This window comes from Grampus griseus (assembly GCF_964374135.1).
Source record: "Grampus griseus genome assembly, chromosome: 5".
NCBI classification, from domain to species: Eukaryota; Metazoa; Chordata; class Mammalia; order Artiodactyla; family Delphinidae; genus Grampus; species Grampus griseus.
The window spans coordinates 73,412,063-73,429,192 of NC_138998.1; the positions used below are offsets into that span (position 1 = coordinate 73,412,063).

At 34.1% G+C, this 17,130-nt stretch overlaps 1 protein-coding gene across 3 annotated transcripts in view; it reads left to right on the forward strand.

Moving 5' to 3' along the window:
- ZNF148 (zinc finger protein 148) overlaps positions 1 to 14,981 on the forward strand; it is a 130,148-nt gene extending 115,167 nt beyond the window's left edge. For all 3 annotated transcript variants that reach the window (XM_082654207.1, XM_082654209.1, XM_082654208.1), the window contains 2 exons: positions 7,161 to 7,279; positions 7,603 to 14,981. In XM_082654207.1, the coding sequence (XP_082510333.1) occupies positions 7,161 to 7,279; positions 7,603 to 9,201 (1,718 nt within the window). In that variant the 3' untranslated portion in view covers positions 9,202 to 14,981. The remainder of the gene's footprint in view (positions 1 to 7,160; positions 7,280 to 7,602) is intronic.
- Positions 14,982 to 17,130: the final 2,149 nt, after the last annotated feature.

The window sequence follows — 17,130 nt, forward strand, 5'->3', positions numbered from 1 at the left end:
GTTTCTTAAGGAAATATATATCAGCTATTTTATTTTCATTTCCATTCAAGAGACATACCAGAGTACCAGAGTTGGGAACAAGATACAGAGCACGTTATCACCGTTACTTTTAACATAATATTTGAGAATAGTAGCCAGCAAAAGTAGGAAAAGTATTATAGGTTAAAAATAACTGTATTATTGTAAACTTGGAAAACCCGTGAGAGTCAACTGAAAATGACTAAAAACCAGCAAATTCATTAGAATTGCAGAAAACCATATGCTTTGTATGTGTACACACACAGAGTAGAAGATTTAATGGAAGTAAACACCCTCTTTATAATATCAGCAACAAGAAATGTGGAAAATTCCATAATAGGAAATTATTAAAACACTACTGAGGACACAAAACAACCCCACCCCCACTTTTTTCAGTGAGAAGAGTTAACATCATAAAGCACATAAAGTGTATCAGTTTTCCATAAGTTAACATAAACATTTCAGGCAACTCTCCCTTCCCCCCACCACAGATACTAAGCTAATTCAGAAATGATTTGGAAAGTGGACAAACAAGACAAACCAGAGAAAAACAAAAGAAGAACAGTGAGGGGGATTAGTCCTACCAAATGTTGAAGTATATTATAAAGTCTTAATAACTAAAACTTGTTTGTTCTGGCTTATGAATAGTCCCATAGAACAGAATAGAAGGTCTAGAAATAGACCTATGGAACTTATTAGTGTATGATTGTGATAAAAAATGTGATCAAGAAAAGATGAACCTTGCAGTAAATGATGTTGGAAAAACTGGATAGCCATCTGGAAAGACAGTTTTATCCATCACATTCTACCTCAGGATGAACTCCAAATGTATGCGATTTAATGTAAAAGATGAAACTACATACGTGTCATTAAAAATATGGACAGATTGGAACAGGAATGTTCTTTCTAAATAACACTTAAAATTTAATATCCATAAAATAAATGATTGATAAATTCATCTGTGTAAAAATTAAAACCCCTAGTAGCCAAACAACTCCACCCCCACTATTAAAAAAAAAACCAAAAAACTGGAACTAATACAGACAGATGACGAGTCTCTTTAATAAAGCTCTTATAAATCATCAAGAAAAAGATCAGCAACCTAGTTTAAAAAAAAATAGGTGAAAGATAGGTGCAGACAGTTCTTAGAAAATGACATGTAAGATGGTCAACGTCATACTGAAATATTGTTTTTTCACATATTAGATTTGTAGTCATCAGGAAGTTTAACAACATAGTAGTATATAGCAAGGTTATAGGGAAACAGTCACTCATACATGGCTGGCGGGGTACATATTAATATCTCCTGTGGAGAGCAATTTTGGCAGTGTATTTCAAAAGCACAAACATATTTATTATTTGACCAGGAATTCTGTTTTTGAGAATTTATCCTACAGATGTACCTGCACATTTTGCATTGACAGGGTATATATTACAGCACTATTTATAACAGGAAATGTTTGGAAATAATAGGGGATTGGTTAAATAAATTGTATGTCTATCCATCAGTGAACGATATCAGCTGTCAGAACAAATGAGCTAGCTCTTTTTCTACTGATAAGATCTCCAAATTACTGAATCCAAAAAAAAGATGCAGAACACAGTAAAATACGCTATCTTCATGTAAGAAAGAGGGAAAAATTACAAAAAGAATATGTACTTATTTTTGCTTATGCCTGTGTCAAGAAACTCTGGAAAGAAACAGACCCAAACAAATAAATGTAGTTACCTATGGAGGGGCAAAGATAAGAGGAAGACTTTATCCTGTATATTTCTCTATATTGTTTTGATTTGGGGGGGGGAATCATTTAAGTATGTGAGCTAATCCATAAACAAACAAGGATCCTTAAACGGCAAAACTTAAAAAGTTTTATTCTGGAATGGCTAGTTAAAAAGGGAGAGAGAGAAGAAGAGGGAAAAAAATGGGAGAGGGAGAAGAAGATACAGAGAAAGATGGTAGAGTAAAAAAGGAAAATAAATACTAAAGCAGAACAAAAAACAAAGGATTAAGAAATAAAGATAACAAAAGTGGGTAATCAAAAAATAAATGACTACAGAAGATGAATTTGTGTTTACATTCATTTCTGGCTGACTTAGCTGTCATAATTGTTCTATTTAGGGGACCGGGAAAGTGTTTTGTTTTAAGCAGCAAAGGAACATTTTTACAAATTGCTTTTAAGGCATTAATGTTTGTTAAAGTAAATTTCTTTTTTTTTTTTTTAAAGTAAATTTCTTAATGTTGCTTCTGGTTAAATAAGCTTTTAATTCTTGATCTTCTACTAATATGTAGCAAATAATTTAAGCACGATTTTTCTCCATTTAATTTATTTTGAATTTAATTGCTAGCTCCTTGTGGGAAGAAATCATTTCTCATTCACTTTATGTGGTGTCAGTTGTGTTATCATGCATTATTAAAGTTGCAACTTTATTGAGATGTAATTGACAATATCAAAAAACCCACCCCTTTAAAGTGTACAATTCAGTAGTTTATGGTATATTCACAGAGTTGCACAGCTATCACCACAGTCTAATTTTTAGAATAACTTCCACCATTCTGAAATCCTGCACCCCTTCCTCCCAGCACTAGGCAATCTTTACTCTCCTTTCTGTCTCTATGGATTTCCCTGTTCTGGACATTTCTTATGAATGGAATCATACAGTAGGTGGTCTTTTTTGTCTAGTTCCTTTCACTTAGCATAATGTTTTAAAGGTTCATTCATGTTGTAGCATGTACTTCTATTACTTTTTATAGCTAAATAATATTCCATGTGTGAAAATACCATATTTTGTTTATTCATTCATTAGTTCAGGGACATTTGAGTTGTTTTTACTTTTTGGCTTATATGAATAATGCTGTTAGGATTATTTGTTTTTGTGTGGAAATAACGTTTTCAGTACTCTTGGGTATATGCTTTGGAGTGGAATTGCCGAGTCATATGGTAACTCTTATGTTTAACATTTTAAGGATCTGCAAAATTGTTTTCCAAAGCAGCTGTACCACTTTATAATCCTACCACCCAAGTGTGAGGGTTCCAGTTTCTCTGCATCCATGGTAACCCCTTCTTACTGTCCTTTCTGTTTTAACTGTCCTATTGGGTGTGAAGTGGTTTCTCGTGATACTGATTTGCATTTCCCTAATGAGTAGTGATGTTCAACATCTTTTCATATACTTATTGGCTATTTGTATATATTCTTTGGAGAAATGTTCATTCAGATCCATTACCTCTTATTAAATTAGTTTATTTGTCTTTTTATTGTTGAGTTGTAAGAGGTTTTTTTAGCATACTGGATATATACATCCCTTATCAGACATATGATTTGCAAATATTTTTTCCCATTCCATGGATTGTCTTTTCACCTTTTTAAAAAAAACCCATAACTTGAAGTTTATCATTTAATCATTTTCAAGCATACAATGTAGTGTAGTGAAGTACCTTTATAACATTGTGTAACAAAATTATACACAAACAAAAACCTGTAACCATTAAGCAGTAACTCCCTTTTCCTTCCTCTGCCAGTCCCTGGTAACCTTTATTCTACTTTCTATCCCTGTGAATTCGCCTACTCTAGGTATTTCATATAAATGGAATCACGAAGTATTTGTCCTTTTTGTGCCTGGTTTCTTTCACTTAGCATAATTTATTCAAGGTTCATCCATGTTGTATCATATATCAGAATTTCATTCCTTTTTATGGCTGAAAAATATTCCATTGTCTGTATATATCACATTTTGTTTATCCATTCAACACTTGGGTTGCTTCCATATTTTGGTTGTTGTGAATAATGCTGCTGTGAGCATTGGTATACAAATCTCTGAGTGAATCCCTGTTTGCAGTTCTTTAGGGTATATACCTAGGAGTAGGACAGTTGGCTTGTATGGTAATTCTAAGTTTAACATTTTGAGGAATTGCCAAACTGTTTCCCACAGCAGCTACTACAGCATTTGTCTTTTTACTTTCTTGATAGTGTCCTTTGAAGCACAAAAGTTTTTAATTTTGATGAGGTATATTTTATTTATTTTTTGTTTGTTTGCTTGTGCTTTTGGTGTTGTATCTAAGAAATCATTGCCTAACCCAAAGTCAAGATTTATTCCTATATTTTCTTCCAAGAGTTTTACAGTTTTAGTTCCCACATTTAGGCCTATGATCCATTTTGAGTTAATTTTTGTATACAGTGTGAGGTTGGGGTCCAACCCCATTCTTTTGCATATGGGTATCAAATTGTCCCAGTGTCATTGTTGAAAAGACTGTTTTTTCCCCACTGAAGTCAGTCGACTATAAATGTAAAGGTTTATTTCTAGACTCTCAATTCTATTCCTCGATATGTATGTCTATCCTTATGCCATTACCACACCATCTTACTACTGTAGCTTGATTGTAAGTTTTGAAGTTGGGAAGTCTGAGTCTGCCTACGTAGTACTTCTTTTTCAAGATTGCTTTAGCTGTTATGGATCCCTTGCATTTCCATATGAATTTTAGGATCAGGTTGTCAGCTTCTGCTTTGACCAATGTGGGGTGTATTATCATTTTTAACATTAAAGTCTTCCAGTTCATGAATATCATGTAGAATTAATTGAATTCTAATAAGTTCACTAATTTTCTCTTTTATCCTCTCTCACTTTTGAAGAATGACTTTAAATTCTGATCTTAATGAGCTCTATCATATACAGTCTTTATTTCAAAATATGCACCTATTCTTAAACTTCTTTTTAAAATAATACTTGTACTCTCCTTCCCTTTTCATCCTAGTTCTTCTGGGATCTTGTTATTTCGATTATTCACCATAATATTCCATTTTAGTTCAGTTTCCCACCCTTACCAATCCTTAATCTCGAATGGATTGCCTCCTATTACTTCTCACCTCCTTTTTCTCATTTCTTTCACTTTCAAACTTCCTAAATAAGTGGTCTTCTCTTCCAGCTTTTGTTGCTTCATTAGTTATCCACTTACTAACCCCTTGGACAAGTATCTTAATTTTTCTGGACTTTCTTTTTTGTAAAAATAAGTAAATTGGTCGAGATTAGTTGTATTAGGTCTCCATTCTAGCCTTTGAACTCTGGAGTCCTTACTCAGACTCCCTGTGTACAGAAGTGGAGCTGTTCTCTCCTGAATTTTGGGTGGCAACCTTAGAGCCATTTGCCACACCAGGATGATCCTTTGCAGGCCTCTGTGGAGCCCCCAAGAGCATAGTTTGAAGCCATTTCAAAGTCCCTTCAGCCCTAAAATTTGATAACTCCATAGCAATTACAGAAGTTGCAGTTCTTGAAAGTTTCAAATAATTTATTTGTTGCCAAATTAAATTGTCTTTTTAGGTACCAGTTCTCCACTATATTTTATAGTATCTCAACCCTTAGTTGCTCTGTTATTCCTCACTAAATTTTCTTTCCTTGGCTTTAATCTCATACACACAATCCCTTAAAGGGCTACTCAGCTTAGGTTCTAACACAAGAAGCTTTCCCAGATCATACCAGCTCATAATAACATTTTTTCCAATTATAATCCACTGTAATAATCCTTTATGCCATTCATGTGGCCCTTAAAAGTTGCCCGAAGTGTTTTGAGCTACATAAAGATAATTTAGGCCCAGATTCTGACCTAAAGGAATGTAATTTAGTTAAAAGAATAGATTCGTACAAAATAATTATTGGAATGAAAGTAATGAGTGCCATTGGAGAGGTACAGCTGAAGTTCTCTGGAAAGTTAAAGAAGATAAAGATGCCTTTCCTCTAGGGGAATAGGGCAAAGTATCCCAGAGGAGATGGGCTGGGCCTTGAGGGGAGTGTAGTACCTGAACACACAGAGGTGGACTGAGGGAGCTGCGTGAATCAAGGCAGAAGTACGAAAGCATGAGATGGTAGGTTCTTCGATTTGGCTGGAGAAAAATGTTAAGATAACTAGTGGGTTATAAAGTTATAAAGGTAAACCAGAGCTGGATATAGTTCTGTTGTTTCTTTCTTGTTTTCCCAATTATGTCATAAACTCTTTGAGGACAAGTAACATGTCTTATATTTTTATGGGTAGAGGAGAAGTATTAGTAAAGTTTTGCTGACTGTATGAAAGGTAGAAACAGTGGTTTCCCAAACAAGCATTATTTAAGATAACTTCTTGTCACACCCTTCTATTTACTTAGGCTGTGGCTTTATCATTAAAAGCTATTTTAGATCTTCTTAGTTGTTGTTCATTAAAGCTGAGAAGTCCTTATGTGATTAAAAAAAAAAACTGGGGGTGGTGTGGGGGTCATGTGCCCAGTTAACAGCCCTCAATTTAATTCGCTCCCGAAAGGACATGAGAAATGCTGGTTTGAGTCGAGGAAAAGAGAATCGGTATAAACAAACATTACTTTTAAAACTTAGTCTCTAATTTAAGCTCTTCTTAAGTTTTTTGTTTGTTTGTTTTTTCGGTACTCGGGCCTCTCACTGCTGTGGCCTCTCCCGTTGCGGAGCACAGGCTCCAGACGCGCAGGCTCAGCGGCCATGGCTCACGGGCCCAGCCGCTCTGCGGCATGCGGGATCTTCCCAGACCGGGGCACAAACCCGTGTCCCCTGCATCGGCAGGCGGACTCTCAACCACTGTGCCACCAGGGAAGCCCTCTTCTTATGTTTTAATAAATTAGATTTTAAAAATATTTTCCTAGGATTCAGATTTCATTTAACCACAAATATCTTTGAAAAGACATGAAGAATTAAAAAGGTATACCCAAGAATTGTGTGGGACTATGTATGGGTAACATTTTGTTTTTTCAAAAATTTTTCTGAAATACTTTTTGTATGATTGAAAAAAGGATTAGAAACATCAGCCACTCTACTGAAACCCTATTCATATTACTGTTAAGGTCCTGATAATAATACCGGTCCCTATGGAAGGAGTATATTATGTACACATACAGTAAAAGGGAAATTGAGTATGCCTGCTTTCAACCTTTTCTTTCCAATGGCGTGTACCAATCTCTTCCATTTTTACAAAGCAAGGTATTCTTGACAAATTAAACTGGAAGATATGTTTAGTATAAGGGAGACTTTGGTCATTTAAAAAGAACAAAGTATGGCAACGTTCAAAAGCCATTTATTTAGAGGTTCTTGTGGTGAAGTAATTCATTATTTTACAGTATTTGTTTTGTTTTAAACTTTCTGTATCATGTGCTAGGTGAAAAACCATTTCGCTGTGATGAATGTGGTATGAGATTCATTCAAAAATATCATATGGAAAGGCATAAGAGAACTCATAGTGGAGAAAAACCCTACCAGTGTGAATACTGTTTACAGGTAAGATGTGGTTTGAATATTTTTTAAAAATCATTTTATTGTGGTATGAGTGACATTGAAACTCTTCTATCTGAAATTAAATTATAAAACAATTCTAATAAGTGAAATTAGAAAATGTTACTACTAAAACTATTTGAAGAACTTCCTAACTGCTGTTGATTCAATTTGTAATAAACAGTTGGCTCAGCAAATTAGTTTGGAGTTGCTCATATTATTATGCTTATATCTATCTTTATATTAATTCCGTTTTTTCTTTTCTTTTCTTGGTTGACCAAAATACAAACTAAAACAAAAAACTCACTTCCGAACTTTGAATTCGACAGTATTTTTCCAGAACAGATCGTGTACTGAAACATAAACGTATGTGCCATGAAAATCATGACAAGAAACTAAACAGATGTGCCATCAAAGGTGGCCTTCTGACATCTGAGGAAGATTCTGGCTTCTCTACATCACCAAAAGATAACTCACTGCCAAAAAAGAAGAGGCAGAAAACTGAGAAAAAATCATCTGGGATGGACAAAGAGAGTTCTTTGGACAAATCTGACCTGAAGAAAGACAAAAATGATTACTTGCCTCTTTACTCTTCAAGTACTAAAGTAAAAGATGAGTATATGGTGGCAGAGTATGCTGTTGAGATGCCACATTCTTCAGTTGGGGGATCGCATTTAGAAGATGCATCAGGAGAAATACATCCACCTAAGTTGGTTCTCAAAAAAATTAATAGTAAGAGAAGTCTGAAACAGCCATTGGAGCAAAATCAAACAATTTCGCCTTTATCCACATATGAAGAGAGCAAAGTTTCAAAGTATGCTTTTGAACTTGTGGACAAACAAGCTTTACTGGACTCAGAAGGCAATGCTGACATTGACCAGGTTGACAATTTGCAAGAGGGGCCTAGTAAACCTGTGCACAGTAGCACTAATTACGATGATGCCATGCAGTTTTTGAAGAAGAAGCGATATCTTCAGGCAGCCAGTAACAATAGTAGGGAGTATGCGCTGAATGTGGGTACCATAGCTTCTCAGCCTTCTGTAACACAGGCAGCTGTGGCGAGTGTCATTGATGAGAGTACCACAGCATCCATATTAGATTCACAGGCACTGAATGTGGAGATAAAAAGTAATCATGACAAAAATGTTATTCCAGATGAGGTACTGCAGACTCTGTTGGATCATTATTCTCATAAAGCTAATGGACAACATGAGATATCGTTCAGTGTTGCGGACACTGAGGTGACTTCTAGCATATCAATAAATTCTTCCGAAGTACCTGAGGTTACTCAGTCGGAGAATGTTGGATCAAGCTCCCAAGCATCCTCGTCAGATAAAGCCAACATGCTGCAGGAATACTCAAAGTTTCTGCAGCAGGCTTTGGACAGAACTAGCCAAAATGATGCCTATTTGAATAGCCCGAGCCTTAACTTTGTGACCGATAACCAGACCCTTCCAAATCAGCCAGCGTTCTCTTCCATAGACAAGCAAGTCTATGCAGCCATGCCCATCAATAGCTTTCGATCAGGAATGAATTCTCCACTAAGAACAACTCCAGATAAGTCCCACTTTGGACTAATAGTTGGTGATTCACAGCACTCATTTCCCTTTTCAGGTGATGAGACCAACCATGCTTCTGCCACATCAACACAGGACTTTTTGGATCAAGTGACTTCTCAGAAGAAAGCTGAGGCTCAGCCTGTCCACCAAGCTTACCAAATGAGCTCTTTTGAACAACCCTTCCGTGCTCCATATCATGGATCCAGAGCTGGAATAGCTACTCAGTTTAGCACTGCCAATGGACAGGTGAACCTTCGGGGACCAGGGACAAGTGCTGAATTTCCAGAATTTCCCTTGGTGAATGTAAATGATAATAGAGCTGGGATGACATCCTCACCTGATGCCACAACTGGCCAGACTTTTGGCTAAAAAAAATGTGTAAATAATACTGGCACTTTAGAACAGATTAATCAAGAGTGGGGTTACTCTGTGTAAAATGGAGTGCTGTACAGATTTAAGAGCAATGCGTTAAAACAAGTTAAGCTGATATGAATAGCAAGATAATCCAATAACTGCATTTTGTTTGGTTAGTCAGCATTCTTTGAACTGCCTTACATGTTGTCACCTTTATAGAAGCAATGCATTACTTGTTTTAGATCAGAAACTTGCTATTCCACCTACACCAAGTTTAAAAGGAAAAAAAAAAGACTTTCGCACAATTGTTTCCTAACTGATAATATTGTACATTTTTAGGAGATTAGTAATTGTGTGAAATTTACTCATACTGTTTCTAAGTTTTTCAGCATAGTCATGGCACTTCAGCAGGGAATCTGAGTATAGACAGAGTGAACTTAAAAGTTTAAATGTCAAGAGATTATGGCTTAAATAAATTAGTGTGTCCTATAGGGGGAAAAAAGGAAACCACCTTTTAAAAAGAATGATATGCCATATACCCTTGATTTTCATTTTGCATTATATTGACATGTTTTTTTTTTTGAGAAAAAAGTAATAAAAATCTGATAGTCTAAGACTCCACTATTTAAAAGCCTAATTACTTTAAAAATATGCATACTTTCAAAACTTTTACCAAAATACATAACTGTTGAAGCATTCACTTCTGTATGGAAGTATGCATATTGGTGTCAGTTTCTTTGTACAGTTGTACCTAGATATTTTTTATGATTTTTCATGTGCAAGTATCAAGGTTTTGAAGTTTTAGTAAAAAGATATTCTGTAGATTACATTCCCAAGAACATAATGCTTATACAAAATGTATATTCCACATTTTAAAGCTTAATTGTATTTTACTTTACATATACACTTCAGTTAACATAGAGCACTTAGAATCTATTTGGTATTTTTGATTTCTCAAAGTAAAAAAAAAAATTTAGATTTTTAGGTTTGATATTTGTGTCATAATCATCTCATAATTGAAAATTTTAATTTTTGGCAATAAAAGGAAATTGGATATCTTTGGAACTGTAAAACCTGGTTTAATCCTTCTCTTTCTAGAATCTTGATAGATTGGATAATTAAACAGTATCCAGAGAAACTAAAGAAATGGGCATTTTAATTGCTTATTTTATCTTGAGTTACTTTTTAATGAACACTGCTCATTACAATTTTACAAACCAAGAGTGTTTACTAATTCTAGTAACTACAGTTTCTTTTTCAGCTAGATGAGTGATCGGAAACTTTTTGTTGCATTTCAAAATCTAAATAAACTACAGACTTTATCCTTATACCACGAATGTTTTTTTTTTTTAATTCTTTGTCTTAAAATAATACAGCATGGTACAATAAATAGTGCTTTTATATATATACATATTATATATATACTTTTCTAAAGAATGATGGTTTGAGTTACACATTGGACAGTTTTAATTTTTGGAAAGTAACATTTTATTATCCTGTTTAATTTCTTCCAACTTTTTGGTTTTTTATTTTAAATTTCCACCATCTTTGTCACAATGCACACGTACTGATATAGCACCAGTGATAATCTAAAATTAAAACCCTTGGAAGATGCAACCTTATGTTAATTTCCATTTTAACTTTTGTATTGGCCTTATAGATCTGCAGTCTTTGTTTCAGTATAGAATGTTATACATTTAAATTATTTTTTTCTTTTATTTAATGTTATCCCAAGACTGTTCTCATAAAGAAAGGGAACAAAGAAATATCTACCCTTAACATCTTTTGCATTTATTTTGAATATATGGTGTTTTTATGATAAGGAATATAAATTATGTTTAATATGGGTTTCCTCTACACTTTGGTTGTTAAACTTTGCTTGAAATATTTTCCCATTTGACAGCTTTCTTTGCTGCCAAATTTTTCAAGAATTTTAGACTTCTTTGAAGTAGATATTGAAGTTCTGCCATTACTGACTCTTAAGAATGGTGTGTCTTGCGTTGCACATTACAACCTCAAGAAGGCTTCATTCAGGCGAGATGTTAACAATGGAACTGTGCTCTCCCTAGGTACAGGCATTTTTGTTTTTCTCATACTACTATTGGATGATGGTAGGCATTTATTTTGGTTTTTTGTTTTTGTTTTGAGCCTGGTTAGAATTTCTGTTCTGTTGAGAACTTGGTACAGAATAAGGTTTTTTGTTTGTGTTAACATCACCAGCACAGTTTTTAGAATGTGGCTCTACTGCTGAGCAGTAAGTCAAGGAGGGAAGGCCTTTGACAGTGGCAGCCATGCAAGCAGTTCAGGGGTTGCATTCCTGTGTTCACCACATTTCTTTACATCTACATAATGGCAGACTTTTCTACCACATTATAAGCATATTTTGAGATAAATGATACTTTGGCATAATTTACTGACTTACCACTTTTTAAGTATAGTCATCGCTCTCTTACTGTGAAATTCTACATGCCTACCAGAGTTACCTTGTATTATCATCATATGATAAACATCTCAGCAGTTTGGGTTTCCCCACTTTGGTTCAGAAAGTTACTTAATTTCTATCTGGGCATTAATAGAGAAAGCAAGTAGCCTTTTGTGCTGCTTTAAATCAGAATATTGAGGATATCCTTTTGCAATTTTTATTTCATTTCTCTTGGTGAGCAAATTGTTCTATGAAAACATACTCTTACACCCTTAAACTTGGCGAAGTGTGAGTGAGGTGTGCTTTCTTAGGCCCTGTTCTCATGTTTGAAGATTGGAAACAGATGACATTAGTTGAAGTAATATCTCTTGAACATCTTCTAAAAGCGTGTTTTTTTTTTAATTTATTGCACACATATTTCATTTGGTTCAGAATATTTGAAGTGGCTCTTAAACTTTTGGGATCTACTTGCAGATTTTCTAGTTGATACCATAGAAATCCATCCTTTTAGCTCTGGCTGAGTGAGGACTGTCCATGGTTGGGTAATTTTTCTCGTTTTGAGAGGCAAAAGAGGCCTTGTGCTCAGGGTAGGCTTTCATTTCCACAGGCCAGAGAAACTTGCAAAGTGCCAGCTAGGTTAGATCTTTTGCCACTTCTTTCATTTTATTAATTTGGGTTTTTAAAGGGCTGTTAAAAAAAAAAAAAAAAAGCCGGGAAACTTAAAAGTAGGCATTACTGTAAAACTACATTTCTTAGACTTAGAACATTTTAAACTAGAACTCGTTTTTTCACAGTATATTTACTTGAAGAAGCACTATTATAATCAACGAGAAACTTTTTGACTCTGCAATTTAATTTAAACATTTTCCGTTTCAAATTGCTTTATTTCAGGGAAATAATTTTCCAGTTGTTTTTGCTATATTCTGCAAATAAAAAAACGTATGTTTCCTTTTTCACTTAAACTTTGGTAGGAAACTAAAGCAGACAAACATTTCTTGTTGTGTTTGTTGCTTTCTTTAATCCAATGGATAAAAAAGTAAAACCCTGTAAACATTATTTTATTTTTTTATGCAATACCATGCTGTAAATATGGTTCATCAAATAAGGATGTACCTATGATTGAATCTTTAATTCTGCACAGTTAGAGTTTATATATAAACGTGTCTTGACAATCAAGGACTTTTATGTGAGTCTTCCTTTATGATGTTTATTAATGTTATGCATTCCATTTGTTTTGAAGTGAGTACCAATGTGCTAATTTGTATTGTCTGAAAGTATGTAATGTTTTTACAGCTTGTTTTTAAGAATCTGTAAATATGTACAAACAAATCACAGTACTGCTTTATGTTAGAAGGCATATGATGTTGTACTGTATGTAAGCAATAATACATAGCAGTGCTAACTTTACAAGTAGCATCAGGAAAGTTCTAAAAACATTTCAGAGTTATTAATTATCTTTATTTCATTTAATAATGATTATCTTTAATCAGTTTTTATAAGCAAATTCCATTGTTCCTCCTATTGGAACGTAACACTGTTTACACAGCATAATTGAAGTTGCAGGGGAGACAGGCTAAATCTGCCTTCATCTGTACTCACTTTCACTAAGCATTGAATGGCCTTACCACCCTTCTGCAAGATGGAGGAAGACTGCAAAACTTAGTGCCCATCACACTGAAGGAAGGGGGTGTGTTTTTTTGCCTGCTTCTGTACTGCTACCTAACTTTGTGGTTTGCTTTGGATTTTAATATTTGTTTCTGTTTTAGATTCAAGCCCATAAGTTTTGAGGTGACTTCAGCTCCATTGTGAAATAGTTCTCTTCATATTTCATAGCTACATTTCAATAATTCTAAACTTTCTACTTTGATTTTTAGATACTTATTTTTCAACCTTGATTTCTCAGCTGATCAGATGAATTTATTCAACTTCAATACAAAGAAAGACAAACCTATTGTAGTTTGATTTGAGTAGATATTATACTGTACAGAACAGCTAACTATTTGAACACACACATCACTGCTTTAGAAATAAAACCGCCAATTTATAAATGTATATGACCTACATTTTATAGGAAAAATGTTTTTAAATGCTAGTCATTTATATGATGTGCTTTGAAGGATTTGCTAGTCCACTTCTGTCACTTTTTAGTACACTGGTATCTTTTATATGTAATGTATGCTTTTTATTATTGTAGCAGAGCATTTCAGTAGAAAGAATTTTGCAACAATATGGGGGAAATTTTTCATTGTTGGATTTGAATTATACTGGATTTTATCTGTGTAGTCTTACTTGTCTTTATTTTAATGCTGTCTGGAAGGGAACTTGTTATCCAAATAAAGCAGGTAACCTCATCTTACTTCAAGGGCATACTGTGTAGTGCTGAATTTAACCTGGAAATCTGATGATTTTGAAAAGAAAAACAAGTTTCTAAAAATTGTACAGAAGAAATTAAATGTGTAATGGAAATCCTGATGGTGGAGCACGTTGAATTTTCTGATACATAGTGTTATTTTCCTGGGATCCCCTATGCCTTCTTTGTATTTCAACTAATAAAGGAAAAACCTTGTCATTGAAACTGGTAGGATAATAGGATATTCTGAATATACAGTATTACTTTTCCTATCCCATTTTCTGACCCTTTCTCAATCACTGTAAATTTTATTTTCTATTTCCTATTGATAATTAAACATGTACATAATATAGACACTGTTGTATAGAATTGAATGAATTGGGTTGCTATGCTTGAGTGGGTAACTAAGTGGAAATATGGATACTGGGAATTTATAAAATGCCAGAACAAATTTATAGGAAAAAGGGGAGCATCATGTATGTCCTGAAAGGTCATAGCCGATGTTTCTTCAGCCCTCTGGGAAATCAGTGTGAAAGAACTACAAACTCAGTATCTGACACAAGTGGGTCTTTTCCTTCCCCACCTCCCCTTCAAATATATGAGCACTAAATTTCAAAGTACTCAGGTGAAAATTGCTTTGCAATGAAACTTATCACATTGAAATTTTCACTGTCAAATGAAAAGATATTTCTGATATTTTTAAATACAAACTTTCACATTGGTAGCAGCCTGGCAATTGAAATTCAGTCAGTATATTTTAAAATACATTTTACCCTCCAAACAGAATTGTTTTTAAACAATTGGGAGGATTTTTTGTTGTTGTTTAAATGCATTTTTTATTGTCATTGTAAAAATAAAATTTTGCTTGACCCCATGTTATGCTGAATGAATTGCTGAGCCTTTATAATACAATGAAAGTTTGTTTCATGCATAATCATGGAACACAGAAATGTTCTTTAAACTGACCTATTCATTTAGAGGTTTAATGAGTTTCACAGCTTCTGGCATTGTCATGTAGTTAACCTTGCCATTTGGAGTTTATAATACCATTTTATGTATTATGATACTAAAGGAAGTTGTTTTTGTTTTATTTTTAATTGAATTATTAGATAATTTATATTTGCAAATTCTGCATTTTAAATGTGGACACTGGCTGTTTGAAAAATAAAATCAGAATACAGTTTTATGAATAATTTCCTAGCTGAATTTTTCACAATATTCTGAACCAAATAACTAATGGAAAATATTTTAAAACTGTGGAAAGATCAATATTAAAAAGAGAAAAAGGATGTCTATATGGAATGAACAGTTTGTTACACAAATTGGGTAACAGCAGGGCCTTTACTGTAGCTTTGTGTAGAACATTATTTATTAGGCAGTTCTAAGGAGTCAAGTGTTAGTCACCCAGTATTTTAGACTTGAGATAAACTTAACATAGAGCCAAGAATAAGGGCATAAGAACATATATGATTTTTTTTCTTTGTAGATAAGATTCAATTATCATCATACATGGGAATTTTTTTTTTTTCCCCCGTTAATGAAGATTTGTTTTCATCCATTTACCTCCTTGCCAGTCCCCCCTCCCTATTTTGTGACCAGTGGGACACATTGTAAGAAAGCTGTCTGCAGCTAGGAGTGCAGTTTGGGTCCTTGGGACAAATAGAAACTTACTGGCTTTTGCAGAGATTAATCCTAGGACCCTGACTTTATTAGCATGGTGCTTTAACCAATTATACATAATAATACCACCTATAGTCTACTAACCCATTTCCTAGATCACACTTTTTCTTGAATGATTAGGAATGGTAGGGAGAGGGGTGGTGAGATACTCTACATGATGGTTCTCCCACCTTCTGAAGATTACAGAAAAAATTGAAGTCATTTGAATTAATGTTACGTTATTGAGTCTTACTTGACAATTTATCATGCACAAAGGGAGTATGAAGATTTTAATGATTATATGTTTGGACGGAATTAAAAAATTTTTTTCGGAGTGCTGCCAATTTTTCCCTCCACTTTGATGAAACTGATGATGGTATTGGAGTAAATTATATTCATTTGATGGATAAAGAATCAATGGAGCAGAAGAGTTTTAAGTGAACTAAAGGTAAATTTTGAGTCTCATGATTTTAGTTCTTTTATCATTTTCAGATGTCCTTAAAAGGACATTTATAGTAAAAACATTTTACGAACGCACTCATGCAGTTGTATACGCATACGAGTAAGAGCTGGGATGTGATACTGTAAATGCGAGTGACATTTTCAAAGTGATTTTTCAAACTACTGGGAAAACTCAAGTTTAGAAATGGACTTGAATTGTGAAGTAGAGAACATTTGAGCCTTTGCGTATTTATCAATTTATACAGATGAATTCTTAAAGTTGTAACTTTCTTAATCTTTCCTAGCTTATCCCATTGTTAATAAGATTCTGAAACTATGATGCCTGTGTCAAGGTGGTGAAGGGGCCCAAAGAATGTATTATCTGTGATAGTAATTGTGTTTTCTATTGATTTGAATCCTTACTTGTGGGGGCATGGTATTCAGCGTGGATCACCTACTTAGTAACAGGCTTTGTGCTAGATGCAAATAATAGGTGGTTGAGGCTACTAGTGTCTTTATTTGAGCATCTGAAAGGTATCGGTTGCAGGATGGTATCAATTGCAGGATGCAGGACTGTACTTTAGGTTATTAAAGCAAATATTCAGCGTTAAGATGTGTTGGGCGTTGTGCTGAGTAATTTATATGTCATTCCTCAACAAATGGGTAAGTAGTAGTGTTTCTTATTTTAACTAGAATAGTTTTCTAGACAATTTTAATAAATTGGTTCCAGAAGATAGAAAATGTATACAAATACAGTGGAAATAGAGAATATCATTAAAAATTATCCCCAATTAAAATATCAAGCTTATGAATAGGATTCAAACCTGGTCTGTGGAAATGAGATAGTAGGCTTTGTTCAGAAGGAACTGACCTATTACAGAAATGGAAGATTAATACTCTGTAGGGATTCACAAACCTGAGGGTAAAGATGCATGAGAATCACTTACCCCTCGTTGGGGTTTGGAAATGGATGCTGGAGGATTCTTTCCTAGAAGTAGAACCAATGCTTTTAGTCATTTCTAGCACAGACTTCATGAAACTGTATTAATATTATTTTAAATAGATTGAAATC